We start from the raw sequence: 15,313 nt of genomic DNA, 5'->3' as shown, positions 1-15,313 counted from the left end.
TGGTAAATATAATTTCAAACAAGAACCATTCTTCCAAACAAGTGACAGAGGTCAAATATGTGTCAAGTGTTACCATCACAGAAGACAGAAGAACATGTGTTTATTTTTCTCCATGCATAGAAACCCATCAGGGTAGTGTGACAGTGGGGTAGGTGATGGGCAGGGAACTTGAACAGTCTTTTCACTGAATAACTTATATTGTTGGATTTTTGAGCTATGTATGGTATCTATTTTAAAAATTAAAGAATAAAACCATATGTATAAAATCAGCTACAAGGATGCCTTGTACAGGACAAGGAACATAGCCCGTATTTTATAACTATAAATGGAGTATAACCTTTACAAATTGTGACTTTGTTGTGTACATGAAACTTATATAATATTGTACATCAACTATACTTCAATCAAAAAGGTAATAAAACCAAACGAATGGCATCATTTCTCAAGCGTCCTTTCAACTGGCCTTAAAAGCAGGTGAGTAGTGAATCTGAGGTCAGTAGCCAGACCACCTGTCAGAGCTGCTGTAAGAAAACCCTTCCGGCTAACTGCACTTTCAAAAAATCAAGAGAAACATGGGCTGCAAAGCATCACTATAGTCTTCTGGCTTCAAAGTGTTTTAATCTGGTTCACTCCCTGGCAGTAGAGTATAAAAATAAAGCTAAGTTTCATAGCAAGTGCTACCAAAAAGGGAGTTGAAGAATTCAGATGCTAATGCTGAACCTGACCAACTGATTTCTGTCACTTTGCAGCTCCTTGCTGCAAGCCCTGACAGTTATCTAAGGATGAATCTGCTACTGGATGGGCCCCACCTAGAGGCCCATGGACAGAGAACAGACCTAAAAATCAACACATTTAGTGACAGATTTAGTAATGTTGTTAAGTCTCCTGTATTCCTCTCTGTACTACCTGCTCTCTCTCTTCCTTTCCAGATAGTTCTCATAACAATCATAAAATGAGCCCTGTGTAATAGCATTACATAAAGACCAGAGGTTGTATTAAATTTGTAATCATGACCACAGCTTTCCTTTAAGGTGGCACGATACAGAGTATTCCTCTGGGTGTGACTGCCACCTCGGTCCTCTGTAAGGCCTATCCTGTAAGATGAGGTCAACAGAAGCCATATGGTGCAGGTGTGTTTAAATCCATCAGTAGATCAAATGTTAAACTGGATAAAAAAAAAAACCTGTTGTTGTTGTTAGTTGCTCAGTCATGTCTGACTCCTTTGCGACCCCACAAACTGTAGCCCACCAGGCCCCTCTGTCCATGGGGTTTCCTAGGCAAGAATATTGGGGTGGGTTGCCATTCCCTTCTCCATGGGATCTTCCCAACCCAGGGATCGAACCTGCATCTCCTGCATTGGCAGGTGGATTCTTTACCATCTGGGGAAGGCCGGGATAAAAGATGGAGAAGAAAGGTAACTTAATTTTCTCACCTAGAGGTTCCGTGGTCACCTGGGGTGTCGATCTATACACATGGATTATCACCTTCTTCACAGTAGTTACACCTTTTCAGATCTTAATATTATCTGGTTACCTTTAGCACTGGACATGCAATTCTTTATTTCAAAAACATTCATTTTAATAAACATAATCATTGTTGCTGCTCTACATAATAAGCTAAAATAAGAATCAACACTTAAGTGACTACTATATGTGGATACAGGATGCACGGACGATGAAGGTGCAGTCTGGAATTTTAAGCATATAGGGATTCACTCAGAAAAGGAACGAGGGAAAAAAAGTACTACTTTTTCTGTATCCTTCTAGCAATCTCTGAAGAAACACTGTTTTCCAATATTTTAATATCTACTACAAGAGTAGGAACTACCTTTGTGACACATCGTGTGCTGGGCAGTTATTGGTGCTTGGTGTATATTACAGCTGTAATTTTACAAGCCTCAGTTGCCTTCTAGTTTTTTTTTAAGTGATAACGCTACATCAGGTAGACGTCCTGATCTTGTGTCATACTATTTTAAAAAGTAAAGAAAACCTCTGATTTTATTTTTTATTTTTATTACACACTACAAAATACAATGCATGCTACACAATATGCTGCATAATCTACTAGCAGAGATAGAAGAGCATGACTGAGTTGTTCTTCATCAGCCAGGACGTTTCCTTAATCAATGTTCTCCAAACCCTGAAAAACAGTTTAAAAAGGAAAATGAGAGAATTCTGTTCTTCTCAAAGATGTGCAATGACTCCTAGAACCTGTAATGATTCCTAGTTTTCATTTTCTGACAGTAGCAAACATATCACTTAAAACTGTTTTATAAAACAACAGCCAACATCAGGAAGAGATAATTAGCCTTATTCTACTTTTTTACAAATGAAAAAAGTTACAAAAAAAAAAAAACAACAGAGGCTCAGCCAGGTTAATCCCTTGCTTAAGTCAGTCAGGAAGTAGTCGAGTCAGAATTCAAGTTCAGGGACCACCCTCCCCCGCCCCCTCGAAGAACTTGTGCCCTGTAAGGATGACACTGTTCAGAAGACCATTCTATCACACTCAGTTCACAACCAAATGCTTCAGAAACTATAGAGTCAAAGTGTCATCAGTGATGACATTTCTTCCAGGTTGTTAAAATAACATAGTCCAGGTATTCTGTTTCTGTTGTAGGAATAATCTTTTTAAAGAATGAGGGCAAACTTCTACAACATATAAGAACATACTATTAGGCCGAACCATATGAAAATGCTACTGTCTGACCATTTTTGACCCACAAAAAGTCATTTCGTGATTCAAATATAAATTATAGTAATTCTTTAATATACTGGTGCATGAATTGGCAAACCAGTGGAGTACAGAAGAGTACATTAGTGAAACAGGCCCATGTGTATATGGAAATTTAGTTTACTGGAGTGGTATCTGAAACAAACAAAAAAATGGACTGTTCTATAAGATAATTCTTGTAACTGGCTGTTTCTTGGAAAAAAACTAAAGGTAAACCCTTGCTTCACATTATACCCCCAAATGACCTGTAGACAGGTCAGAGTACTAACTGTGAAAAAGGGGAAAGAACTGTTAATTGTATTTGGAGAAACTGTAGAAATATATATATATATATATTTTTTTTTAGAAATATTTTTTAGAATCTTGGATACAAAAGTCCTTTGTATCAATGTAAACTATGATAAACAAAACATCCAGATTAAAAATATATCTGATGAAAGCCAGGATAAAGTAAAAAAGACAGCAGACAGAAAAATATTTGCCACATATAAAAGAGACAAAAGATTAACATCTGTAATGTATAATAAGAACCTTTATAAATCAAAAAGAAAAAAGACAACAGAACAAGAAAGGATATAGGCAGACAATGCAGAGAATAAGATGATCATTAAGTATGTAAAAGGCACTGTGCTACTTTAATTTGCATTTTCCCAGTCTGCTGTAAGCCCTTTGGAAAACGTTAACCAGAATGCACCTCAACCCTGACAGGTGAGCTAGCATCAGAGCCATCTTACCTTTGACACATAGGAACGGTTTACTCCAGAGACGCGCCTATCTCTTTCCATCAAATACCACTGATATGGATAATGGGCAACCCTTTTTTCCTACAATGAAAGGAAATCATTATTGCAGTTTATGAAGGTAAGTGAGCCAATAGAGAGATATTAGAACTTTAATTAATAAGTGACGTTCCAGAAAAATGGAATCATCACTCATATAAAAACCAAATTAAGATAGAATCTTAAATAAAATCGGACCACTAAACTTTAGAATTAAGACGGTAACCATGATTTCTTACACTTTCTGTTTTAACCAGCATCATTTTTTTCTTTCCTCTTTTTTTTTTTAAAGTCATGACTACTTGTTCCTTTTGGGGACACTGAGATCAAAGAACAGCGGTAGGTCACAAGTGAAAGACAATCACAAAGCCAGAAACCAAATACATTGATAATTTATGACTTCCCTGGTGGCTCAGACGGTAAAAGCATCTGCCTACAGGAGACCCGGGTTGGATCCCTGGGTTGGGAAGATACCCTGGAGAAGGAAATGGCAACCCACTCCAGTATTCTTGCCTGGAAATCCCATGGACAGAGGAGCCTGGCAGGCTACAGTCCATGGGGTCGCAAAGAGTCGGACACGACTAAGCGACTTCACTTGACTTGATTAAAGAACTAGTTAGAGAAGAAAATCACAATCCTAAAGTGAAAAACAGGAGCTTGAGCTAAATTCCTAAAGACTTGCAAGAGAAAGTGGGGGGTAAAAAAAAAAAGTCAAGGTAAAAACCTAATTAAGGGGAATTCCCTGGCCGTCCAGTGATTAGGACCTGGCGCTTTCACAGCCAGTTGCCCGGGTTCAATCCCTGATCGAGGAAAGGAGATTTTGCAAACAGCGCGTCAGGGCCAAAAAAACAAAACAAACTAATTAAATCAAGGCTAGGAAAAAGTGAAAAACGAGAAGCTACCGAGATATGGATGCGAAAAATTAAAATCAAAATCCAGCCAGAAAAGAGACTTGGGGTGGAGGCAAGACTAATTGACGCCTCTCTCCTCTGCCTAGATAGGGCTTTCCTGGTGGTTCAGACGGTAAAGAATCTGCCTGCAATGTAGGAGACCCCGGTTCGATCCCTAGGTCGGGAATATCCCCTGGAGAAGGATATGATAACCCACTCCAGTATTCTTGCCTGGAGAATTCTATGGACAGTGGCACCTGGCGGGCTACAGTCCATGGGATTGCGGAGTCGGGTACGACTGAGCGACTAATACTTTCAATGTTCTTTCTCCTCTGCCTAGGAGTCCGGACTTAACCTCTTTTAATCTCCTACCTTTCCAGCCCCCAGTCTCTGCTCCACCCTCCCGCCCTGGCTTCACCCAGCAACCTTACTAAATCCTTACTAAAGTGGAATATGGTGCCGGACGGGTTTCGTTCCGCAAGTCTCCGCTTTTAGGCAATAAAAAAGACTGGCAAGGACGGATCTCAGGATTACCATCTCGGAGAGAGCCTCCGGGTCCTAAGGGCCTCCCGACGCCACCATCCATTACGTAACGACAGCGATGGAATCAGCCGCCGGGCCGGAGAAGCCGTCTTACCTTGCCGCCGTTACTGAACCTGTGGATGCGCGCGGTGGCCATTCCCGGGATGAACAAGCACACGCCCATAACGGCGATCCCGGGAAGAACCTCGAACCACATCGCGACGCCGTTCCGGAGGCCAAACACTCCCTTCCAGGTCCCTTAAAGGTGACCCGGCTTCGATCTCTTCCGGGTAAGCTCCGCGGCTGCGCGCGAGCGGGGTAGGAGTCACGTAAGCCTCCAGAGGAAGCGACGGGGCGCGGCAGGACTCAAGAGGGGCGCGCGCCCGCGCTCTCGCACATTCCTTGCTCCCGCAATCCTCTGCGCTCTCGCACACTCCCTGCTCCCGCAGTCCTCTTTCTGCAGCAGATTTTGCATCAACTTGCAGTCGTGCGCCCGACGTGCAGTAACGCCAGCCAGCCCCGCGCCAGCCAGCAGATCATCGCCGTTTCGGACCTCAAGACTCTAAAAATGGCCGAGCAACTTTCCCCAGGAAAGACGACAGACCAGGTGTGCACCTTTCTTTTCAAAAAGCCTGGGCGAAAGGTGGCTGCAGGCCGCAGAAAGCGCCCGATCTGCAACCAGGAGTCCGGAGACAGCAGCAGCAGCAGTGACGAAGGGAACACTGTGGTTCGCCCGGAAAAGAAGCGAGCGGTCCACAATCCGATGATACAGAAGACCCGTGGCAGTGGTAAACAGAAGGTGGCATACGGCGACCTGAGTAGCGAGGAGGAGGAGGAGAACAAATCCGAGAGTCTCGGCGTGGTCTATAAGTCCACTCGCTCGGCGAAACCCGTGGGGCCAGAAGATATGGGGGCGACTGCTGTCTACGAGCTAGACACAGAGAAGGAGCGTGACGCACAAGCCATCTTTGAGCGCAGCCAGAAGATCCAGGAGGAGCTGAGGGGCAAGGAAGATGACAAGATCTATCGGGGAATCAATAATTATCAAAAATTCATGAAACCCAAGGATACGTCTATGGGCAATGCTTCCTCCGGAATGGTGAGGAAGGGCCCCATCCGAGCTCCCGAGCATCTGCGTGCCACCGTGCGCTGGGATTACCAGCCCGACATTTGTAAGGACTACAAGGAGACTGGCTTTTGCGGCTTCGGAGACAGCTGCAAATTCCTCCATGACCGTTCAGATTACAAGCACGGGTGGCAGATCGAACGCGAGCTTGATGAGGGTCGCTATGGTGTCTATGAGGACGAAAACTATGAAGTGGGAAGCGATGAGGAGGAAATACCATTCAAGTGTTTCATCTGTCGCCAGACCTTCCAAAACCCAGTTGTCACCAAGTGCAGGCATTATTTCTGCGAGAGCTGCGCGCTGCAGCATTTCCGCACCACCCCGCGCTGCTATGTCTGTGATCAGCAGACCAATGGCGTCTTCAATCCAGCGAAAGAATTGATTGCTAAACTGGAGAAGCACCGAGCTGCAGAAGGAGGTGGTGCTTCAGGTTTCCCAGAAGACCCCGATGAGGATCCAGTTCCCATTACTTAAATTTTCCCATTATTCTCAAATCTCAAAATAAACGTTTTGTTTTGGAAATTTTAACTCTCGTCCTTCCTTTCTAGGGAAAGTGAGTGAGAAGAAAAGGTGGGTGGTGAAGTGGGGTCCTGGATGGATGGCTTGCAAAAGCATCGAGGTAGGTAAAATCTGGAGTTTTATCTGGCATAAATGCTGCCTGTGTGTAACAGTTACTTTTCATAACCCTTTTACATAAATTTGGGGGATTCAACAAAAGAGCTAGAATTTGCTTGAAGTGACCAAAGCTGTGATAAAAACAAGAACTGAGCCTATTTATTATATCACAATTATGCATCACTTAATAATTTACGAAAGTATTTTCACGCATGATCTTTTGGGAGCCTGTAGTACTTCAAAATACACCCCAGCCAAGGTGTGTGTGTTAGGGGTTGGGGGAGCAGTAAGAGTGGGAGAATTAGGATTGGGGACTGCTAGCTAGCCCTGCAACCTGTGTATGGGCACTGCTCCTTGCTCTCCTTGAAGCATAGGTAACTCCTTCCATGGATGATTGAAATGCTCTGTGCTCCAGGGTCCAATATGATAGCCACTAGCTTCATGTGGCTGTTGAACATTTGAAATGTAGCTGGTAGTGACCCTATGCAGTTCTGGACTGAACTTGTGAACCTGCAGAAGGCAAAAGCCTAATATTTTATAATCTGGTGTCTGAAACTGTGTTTTCATAGAGCTGATCATGCCCTATTAATCTATGAACCTGTTTTCCCAACTAGCCTGTGAATTCTTCAGTGACCAGGCCAGTGCTTGGCATATAATAAGCACTTAATAAATAAACTCAGAGAGGTCTGAAAAAGGAGATCGGGGCCAAAGCCTTGAACCCAAGCCGAGGAGCTTTGACTATATTCTGTAGGTAAAGAGATTTGGGGAGGGGAACACAATCAAACTTTTTTTTTTTAATGTAACTATGGTTACAGGCTATCAGACTGCAGCAAGATGGAAGGCAGGGAGGCCAGTTAGGACAAATGACTAGTAAATTTTTATTGATCTGACTAGAATTTGGGCTGACCCCCAGGGGAAAGATGTAAGAATAAATTGTGGGTTAGAGTTTTTATATTCATATACATTAATCTATTTAAAGATATTCTTTGAGGAGCCACCCTTGTCAGGCACTGTGCCTAGCATACGGGATATTAGCAAAGAAGATAGACATAGCCCCTGACCTCATGGAGCTGGACATCACACAGTGCAGGTTTGATGAGTACAAAAACAAAGTGCACTGGGCTGACCTCTCAGGATTAAGCCAATTCCAGCCCTTGAGAGAATTCAGAATCAAAGTCATTTCATACAATGTCATATATTCTTAACAGAATGTATTAAGTACAGTGGGGATACATGAGAAGCCTAGCGGGAAGAAGGCTTAAGAAAGTATGACACAGAAAACAGCATTTAAGGGATGAGACAAAAAAAAAAAAAAAACCAGGAGAACAGGAAAGAAAAAGTTGTAGAGACAATTGAAGAAAGAGAAACTTAGGTGGCGCTAGTGGTAAAGACGGAGAAGGCAATGGCACCCACTCCAGTACTCTTGCCTAGAAAATCCCATGGATGGAGGAGCCTGGTAGGCTGCAGTCCATGGGGTCGCTAGGAGTCGGACACGACTGAGCGACTTCACTTTCCCTTTTCACTTTCATGCATTGGAGAAGGAAATGGCAACCCACTCCAGTGTTCTTGCCTGGAGAATCCCAGGGACGGGGGAGCCTGGTGGGCTGCTGTCTTTAGGGTCACACAGAGTCGGACACGACTGAAGTGACTTAGCATAGCATAGTGGTAAAGAAACTGCCTGCCAATGCAGAAGATGTAAAATGATGTAGGTTCCATCCCTGAGTCAGGAAGATCCTCTGGAGGAGGCATGGCAACCCACTCCTGTATTCTTGCCTGGAGAATCCCTTGGAAAGAGGAGCCTGGCGGGCTAGAGTCCATAGGGTCACAGAGAGTCTTAACACACACACTGAGGTGGAAGGCAAAGGAAACAGTGTTCTAACAAGTGTTATGGAAAGAAACAGGACAATGAGTAGCAAAAATCGTGGTATGCTCAAGGTATTTTTCATGTTTACAAAGTTTATGATTAAAATTTTTAAAAGAACTATTTTTATTACTCTAATTAAATGGTGCAACTTCATAGGTGAAAACTAAATAGTTCTTCTTACAAATTAGAAAAAAATTAAATACGGGGGTGGTTCCCTGGTGGCCTAGTGGTTAGGACTCTGGGCTTCCACTGCCATGGCCTGGGTTCAATTCATGGTCAGGGAACTGAGATCCCGCAAGCCTTGTGGCATGGCCAAAAATAAATAAATAAATATGGGGAGATAAAGAGCATGCCAGCTGAGATGAGTTGCAGCTGGACCCTAAAGGCGCTAACCTAGTCTGAGAGTTCAGAGGAGGCTCCCCTAGGAGATGACCCTCAACTGGAGACCTGTAAATGGGGATTAGGAAGAGTATCCAAGTCAGAGGGTCAGTATATACCAAGGACCTGAAGTGAGAGACTGGCTTCAGCTAAGAACTCCAAGCAGTCCAGGATGCTGGAGGAAAAAGGTGGCCAGGTAGTCAGGGCCAAAGAACAGCCACCTTGCTGTCATGTTAAGGACTCTGGACTTTATCAGAAAGGCAACGGGATGCCATCAAAAGGTTTTAAGAAAGAAAGTGAGCTGATCAGATTTGAATTTTAAAAAGATAATTCTTCAGTGTGGGGAATGGACTGTAGAATCTGGACACAAGACAGATCAGTCTGGAGGCTGGTGCACCAGTCCACATGATATCATGGCAGACTGGACTAGCCTGGGGACTGCAGACATTCATTTAATAGTTTTTTATTTTTTATTTTTTTTTTACCCTTCTAAAGCCTTTATTAGCATCAGGTAGATTATTTCATTATAACTTCTTAACTTCAAGACAGCCATTGAAATAACTTGCTGGAGGTTACCTAAGGCCCATAGGAGCAAAATCTCAGTCTGGGATTGGGTAGATAAATACCAAAAGATTAATGTACCCCAATTAAAGGAGCAAAGCTACTGTACAGTAGGTCTCCATACATATCTTAAGTACACAGGTGCCTTGAAAACCTGAAATGCACAAGACCTCCTTGTATATAGTTTGATATTTATAATACATGGATACAACTGAGTTTCTCTGGTGGCATTTGTCAATGGAAGTTGAAGCATTTAAAAAGGTTTGTCATTATGTAATGATGGTGCCTAAAACCTCTATTTCTATGGTATTTTTGTGAATTGCTAGGTTTTATTCACTTTTTAATTCTAATGACATTAATTATAGAAAACTGTACAAGTAAGTTCAGAGTACTAAAATAAGCAAATGAAATACTTTTTCCAGTTTAGAATTTTCAAATCAGGACTGTCTCTTCCAAACATTCAGGCATTTTTTTTTTCTTTTTAGGAATGGGAAGGAGTAAAATTGATAGGATTAGTGTGAAGAAAAGCCATCTTTTCAATGTAGTCTTTACAAAAATGACATAAAACCTTCTCTATATTTGAGCATATAAACCTCATATAGGAGAATTCTAACCATTACAAAGTTAAATCTAAAACATTCAAGCATGACAGCATAAAAATATTCAAAAAACTTGATTTGGGTTACTATATAATTCCATAAAGCTAAAGTTACATTTAAGTATAAACTTTCAGTAAATATGGCAACAGCAAACATCAAAAGCATATTTGCCAGCAGTTTCCCATACCTCTGTATAAAATAGTATTCCAAAGAAGCATGACTGGATAGCAGAATTACCCATTTTTCTTAAGACTTCCATCACCAGTATCACCCTATGCCCCACTATTGTTGGGTGAAGTGCAAGTTATCATGAGACGGTTTTTCCCTTTGAAAAAAGATAAGGAGAAACTAAGGAAGAAAATATAGATTTAAAACTTATCTGTGGATGAGCCAAAACACCCCAATTTGTCTACATTTTAGTAAATGTCAGGCAAATTGAAGTAGTTTCTGTCCCAGTAGCTGCCAGAATAAAGCCAGTCCTGGGCTCCGCTGTAGGGATTAGGGCCTTGATGGAACCACCTCGTCTTCCAGTCCTCTGACTTGGACCTGTTCTTGCGTGCCACTCTTTGTTTCTCCTCGAGTCGCTTTTTTTCTTCACTGGCTTGATCCATTTCCCCGTTCTCCATGGCTCTGACGTCAGGTCACAGCCTGCAGTCTGTCTTAGGAAGCGTGCTCTCCATCTCCTTGTCTACTTCATTCAAAACCATTGCAAAGCTAGTAAAATTATACATCTGGGCCGAATTCGGAGGCTGCGGGGCTATTTGCCACAGGAGAACGCTCCTGGGGATGACAAACATGCTCTGGAATTCTGGCACTGGCATTTCATACGACTCCTCAGAAGCACTCACCTGTTTGCTGTTCTTCTTCTCTTCAGTATTTTTCTTATCATTTTTTTGGTAAGCATCAAATGTGGCCAGGTCAACACTGTATAAACATTCTGTCCACTTCCCGTAGAGAGCACAGAGCTTCTTTTTGCTTTTATCTTGAATGTAGCCTTCAACTATGTGTAATTCTTTACCAAAAAGGCCACATGGCTTAAAATTCAACATGCATTTGTCCGCAGTCTTGTGGTTTGTGATCTCCACATTCCCATACTGCTCGATCCAGAGCTTTCCCACAATGATGTAGTGCACACAGCAGGTAGGATTTGTCCACGTATATGCTTCATTGTGTTCAAGAAGCTCCAGTGTTATGGTTCCTTTGGGTTTTGCTTCTATGCTTTTCCCCCAGAACTTCAGTTTGGGATAGATTGAGCCATGAAAGATGAAATCATTGTTTAATCCTTCAGCATGAAATGCACTAATGGGTGGGTGATGGCTGACCTGCTCAGAGATGAGTCTGAAACCAAGGTCATCTCGAACTAATTCATAAGTCTCTCCCAGAAGTGGGTTGAAAGGCTTTCCAGTGCATTCCCACTGAGAAGCAACAGCAGAGACAGCAAAGGTAGCTCCCCACTGCATCCTTTCCACAGGATCTGCAAACGAACTGGCCTTGTGGATGAGGTACTCATGCTCCATAAATTCAGTGAGTCGCTGGAGGAAGCTCAAAGCCTCATTAAATATAACTGGCATGGTGATCTTGGAGAGTTCCGTTCAGATACATTTTCTGAGGCTGCTCCAGATACTGAAGTCATTTCTGGAAAACATAGGGGAGGGCAGGCTTGTTCTGTGTTTTTTGATGCCTTTGAAGAATGCGTCTCCACCACCAGAGTCCTTGCCTTCCGACATTCTGTGCTGTCTACTGCTCGGGTGCTCTGCTTCCTCTTTCAAGGAGTGCGTGGTCAGTCACTGCTTCCAGTCTGCTCAGGGACAGAACTCGCCCTCTCTAGAGATTCTCAGAGGCGGGGAGCCTTTGACCAGAGACTGCTCTAATTCGTGATGTTCAGTGGCTAGAGTCGCCAGCGCTTCTGATAAAATTTTGGTTTTTTTCTTGTTCCTGTTCCAATTTCAAATTCCTTCCCTGGGCTGGGGCCGGGGCTCTCCCTGGCGGCGCACTCCGCCCGGTGCGGCTCGCGCCACCCGGGGCTGCTCGAGGCTCCCGCACGAATGCGCTCGGTCTGTCCTTCCGCCTTTTTTCCAGCCCAGCCGGGAGGCGCGATCCAGGGTGACACCGCAAGGTCCCTAAGTCACCTTCGCGCGGCCCGCCCCCGGCTCCGGAGAGGTCGTGCAGGGAGAAAGGCGCGGCCCAGGACCAACGCCCTGGCCGCCCGCGGTCTGCGCTGGCCCCTCGGCTGCACCGCCGACCTCCGGGGCTCCCGCTGGCCTAATAAATACTTTTGAGCACCCACTATATGCCAGGCATTGAGTTATGCGCTGGAAAGGAAAGGAAAGTCGCTCAGTCGTGTCCGACTCTTTGCGACCCCTGGACTGTAGCCTACCAGGCTCCTCCACGGAATTTTCCAAGCAAGAGTACTGGAGTGGGTTGCCATTTCCTTCTCCCAGGGGATCTTCCCAACCCAGGTCTCCCGCATTGCAGGCAGACGCTTTACCCTCTGAGCCACCAAGTCAGGTGGTATGCACTGCAGATACAGCCAAAGCAAAGGCACTCGAATCCCCACACTCTAGAACTTACATGAGAGAGCATAGCAGAATCGCACGTGCATAATATATAATAAATGGAGCTAAGTGCTATAAAGAACACTGGAGCAAGGTAAGGGGATGAGAGAGCAGTGGGCAGCAGGGAGGGGGCATGTTATTGTATATAGGGTGGTCAGGGAGGATCTCTTTCTGATAAGGTGACATTTGAGCAGAGACCTAAATGAAGCAGATAATCTGGGAGAACAGCATTCCAGATAGAGGACACTCAGTACAAAAGCCCTGAGGCAGGAAAGTGCCCAATTTGTCCTGAGAACAGTGAGGAAGAAATTTAATGATCTGTTTTGGGGAGCCCATACAGAATGAACTCAAGGAAGAGGAAAGAACTCTAAGATGAGATAAGAGAAGTAATGGGGGTGAGGGCAGACTGTGTACAGCTTTATGAGCCATTGCAAGAACTTGAGGTTTTATTGTCAGTGACAAGGAGGGTCACTGGGAGGTTTTAAGCAGAGGACTCACATGATCTGACACTGGCTTTAGAGAGGATCCTTCTGGAACTTATGGGGAGTAGTGGAAATGTTTTATATCTTAACTGGGGTGTATGTTACACTAGTGTCTACATTTGTCAAACTCATTGGAATGTACATGTATGTGCATTTCACTGTATGTGATTAATATTTCATTAAGAAATACCTTCAAGTCAAAGGAGAAAAAAGAAACTGGTTGCTATATAGAAAATACTCCAGGGTAGGCAGGTCAAGGGATGAAGCGGAGAGATCAGAAGGCTACTGCTATTGTCCAGGTAAGAGATGGTAAGTGCCCCAAACCAGGTGGAGATGAGAAGGGGTCAGATTCTAGATGTAGTCTGAAGGTAAAACTGACAAGGTGTCTTGGCAGGTTAGATATGAGGTGTAAGATAAAGAGAAGAGTCAAGGTGACTCCAAGATTTTTGACTTGAGTAACTGGGTGGAAAGTGGTACCATTTAGTGAGATGAAGAGAGGCACATACAGAAAAGTACATAAAACACAACTTTGCAGTATAACAAGTAGCTACATAGGAAGCATTGGCATAACCACCACCCAGGTCAAGAAATACAAAAATAACAATGCTCAAGAAGCCCCTCAAGTATCCGGATTCTCCAGATGGCACACACAGGTAACCACTCTGCTGATTTTTATGGTAATCACTCCCTTGCTCGTTTTCCATTGATCTTCCTCTTTAGCTATTTCTCTCTCCTTCCCTCTCGCCAAGCAAAGAATAATGTATACTTAGTATCTTTCATTTTCTTATAACAGCTTTACTGAGATACAACTTACATATCATATAATTCACCGTTTTAAAATATGCCCTTGAGTGGCTTTTATTCACAAGTATATTCACAAGGTTGTGCAACCATCCCCACTATAATTTCAGAACATTTTCTCAATACTTCAAAAAGAAAAGCATACCCTATATCTGAAACTAACACAATAGTGTAAATCACCTATGTTCCAATAAAATTAAAATTAAAAAAATTTTGCTAATAATAAAAAAGAAAAGCATACCCATTAGCAGTCATTCTCCATCTCCCCAGTCATCCAGCAATCTTTCTGTCTCTATATATTTGCCTTTCCTGGACATTTCATATCAGTGGAATCATATTGGGTTGGCCCAAAAGTTCATTTGGGTGTTTTATGGAAAGCCTGGACTGAACTTTTGGGCCAACCCAATACAATGTGTGGCCTTTTGTGTCTGCCTGCTTTCATTTAGCATGTTCTCAGGGTTCATCCATGTTGTCAAGTATATCAATACATTCCTTGATGTGGCTGAGTAATACTCCATTTTACGGAGATACTACCTTTTGTTTATCCATTTATCAATTGATGGACTTTAGATTGTTTCCACATTTTGGCTATTATGAGTAATGATACATTCATGGACACATACTTCTGTGTCTAGGTGTATCTTCATTTCTCTTGGGGAGATATATAGGAGTGGAAATGCTGTTATATGGTTAACTGCTTAACCTTTTAAAAACTGTTTTTTAACTGAAGTGAAATTCACATAACATGAAATTAACCAGTTTAAAGTGAACAGTTTGGTGGCATTCACAATGTTGTAAAACTACTGTGCGTGTGCACTCAGTCACTTTAGTCATGTCCAACTCTTTGTGACCTCATGGACTATAGCCCGCCAGGCTCTGCTGTCCAGGCAAGAATACTGGATTCTCCAGGCACGAATACTGGAGTGGGTTGCCATGCCCTCCTCCAGGGGATCTTCCTGACCCAGGCATCTCTATGTCCCCTGCATTGGCAGGCAGGTTTTTTACCACTAGCATCACCTGGGAAGCCCTATGAAACTACTAGCTCTGTATAATTCCAAGACATTTTCATCATCCCAGAAGAAAACCTCATACCCATTAAGTAAATGCTCCCGAGTCTCTCCTCTCAGCATCTTCTGGCAACCACCAATCTTCATTGTTTCCGTGGATTTAGCTATTCTAGATACTTCATGTAAAAGGAATCATACAGTATATAGTCTTGTGTCTGGCTTTCACTTAATACAATGTTTTCAAGGTTCATTCACATTGTAGTATGTGTATGTATCAGCACTTCCTTTTTGAAGCAGAATAATATTCCATTGTATGTATATACCACAATTTATTATCCATCTTTCTATTGATGGATATTTTTGTATTTTCCACCTTTTGGCAATTGTAAATAGTGCTGCTCTGA

General features: G+C 43.1%; 2 protein-coding genes and 1 pseudogene across 2 annotated transcripts; 1 reads left to right on the top strand and 2 right to left on the bottom strand.

Moving 5' to 3' along the window:
• Positions 1-1,990: 1,990 nt before the first annotated feature.
• Positions 1,991-5,232, bottom strand: NDUFA1 (NADH:ubiquinone oxidoreductase subunit A1). Its single transcript, XM_070784039.1, has 3 exons — positions 5,037-5,232; positions 3,465-3,554; positions 1,991-2,139 (listed from the first exon to the last, which is right to left on the bottom strand). The coding sequence occupies exons 1-3, from the start codon at positions 5,136-5,138 to the stop codon at positions 2,119-2,121; spliced, it is 213 nt and encodes a 70-aa protein (XP_070640140.1). The 5' UTR covers positions 5,139-5,232; the 3' UTR covers positions 1,991-2,118.
• On the bottom strand, positions 5,037-13,499 carry LOC139181163 (oxysterol-binding protein-related protein 1 pseudogene; annotated as a pseudogene).
• RNF113A (ring finger protein 113A) lies at positions 5,279-6,575 on the top strand. The gene has a single exon (XM_019955375.2). It carries the CDS (start codon positions 5,490-5,492, stop codon positions 6,519-6,521), a length of 1,032 nt encoding a protein of 343 aa, XP_019810934.2. The 5' UTR covers positions 5,279-5,489; the 3' UTR covers positions 6,522-6,575.
• Positions 13,500-15,313: the final 1,814 nt, after the last annotated feature.

The sequence above is a fragment of the Bos indicus genome, chromosome X (assembly GCF_029378745.1).
Source record: "Bos indicus isolate NIAB-ARS_2022 breed Sahiwal x Tharparkar chromosome X, NIAB-ARS_B.indTharparkar_mat_pri_1.0, whole genome shotgun sequence".
NCBI lineage: Eukaryota > Metazoa > Chordata > Mammalia > Artiodactyla > Bovidae > Bos > Bos indicus.
Note: the sequence above shows the minus strand (reverse complement) of the source record. Positions and strands in the feature narration are given on the sequence as shown.

Excerpts from the sequence above, each read along its gene's own strand:
- NDUFA1 (XM_070784039.1), bottom strand. The coding sequence starts at position 5,138 with ATGTGGTTCGAGGTTCTTCCCGGGATCGCCGTTATGGGCGTGTGCTTG. Across the intron at positions 3,555-5,036 it reads GGTTCAGTAACGGCGGCAAG|GAAAAAAGGGTTGCCCATTA; the intron begins GTAAGACGGCTT and ends CTTTCATTGTAG. Across the intron at positions 2,140-3,464 it reads ACCGTTCCTATGTGTCAAAG|GGTTTGGAGAACATTGATTA; the intron begins GTAAGATGGCTC and ends ACTGTTTTTCAG.
- RNF113A (XM_019955375.2), top strand. The coding sequence starts at position 5,490 with ATGGCCGAGCAACTTTCCCCAGGAAAGACGACAGACCAGGTGTGCACC.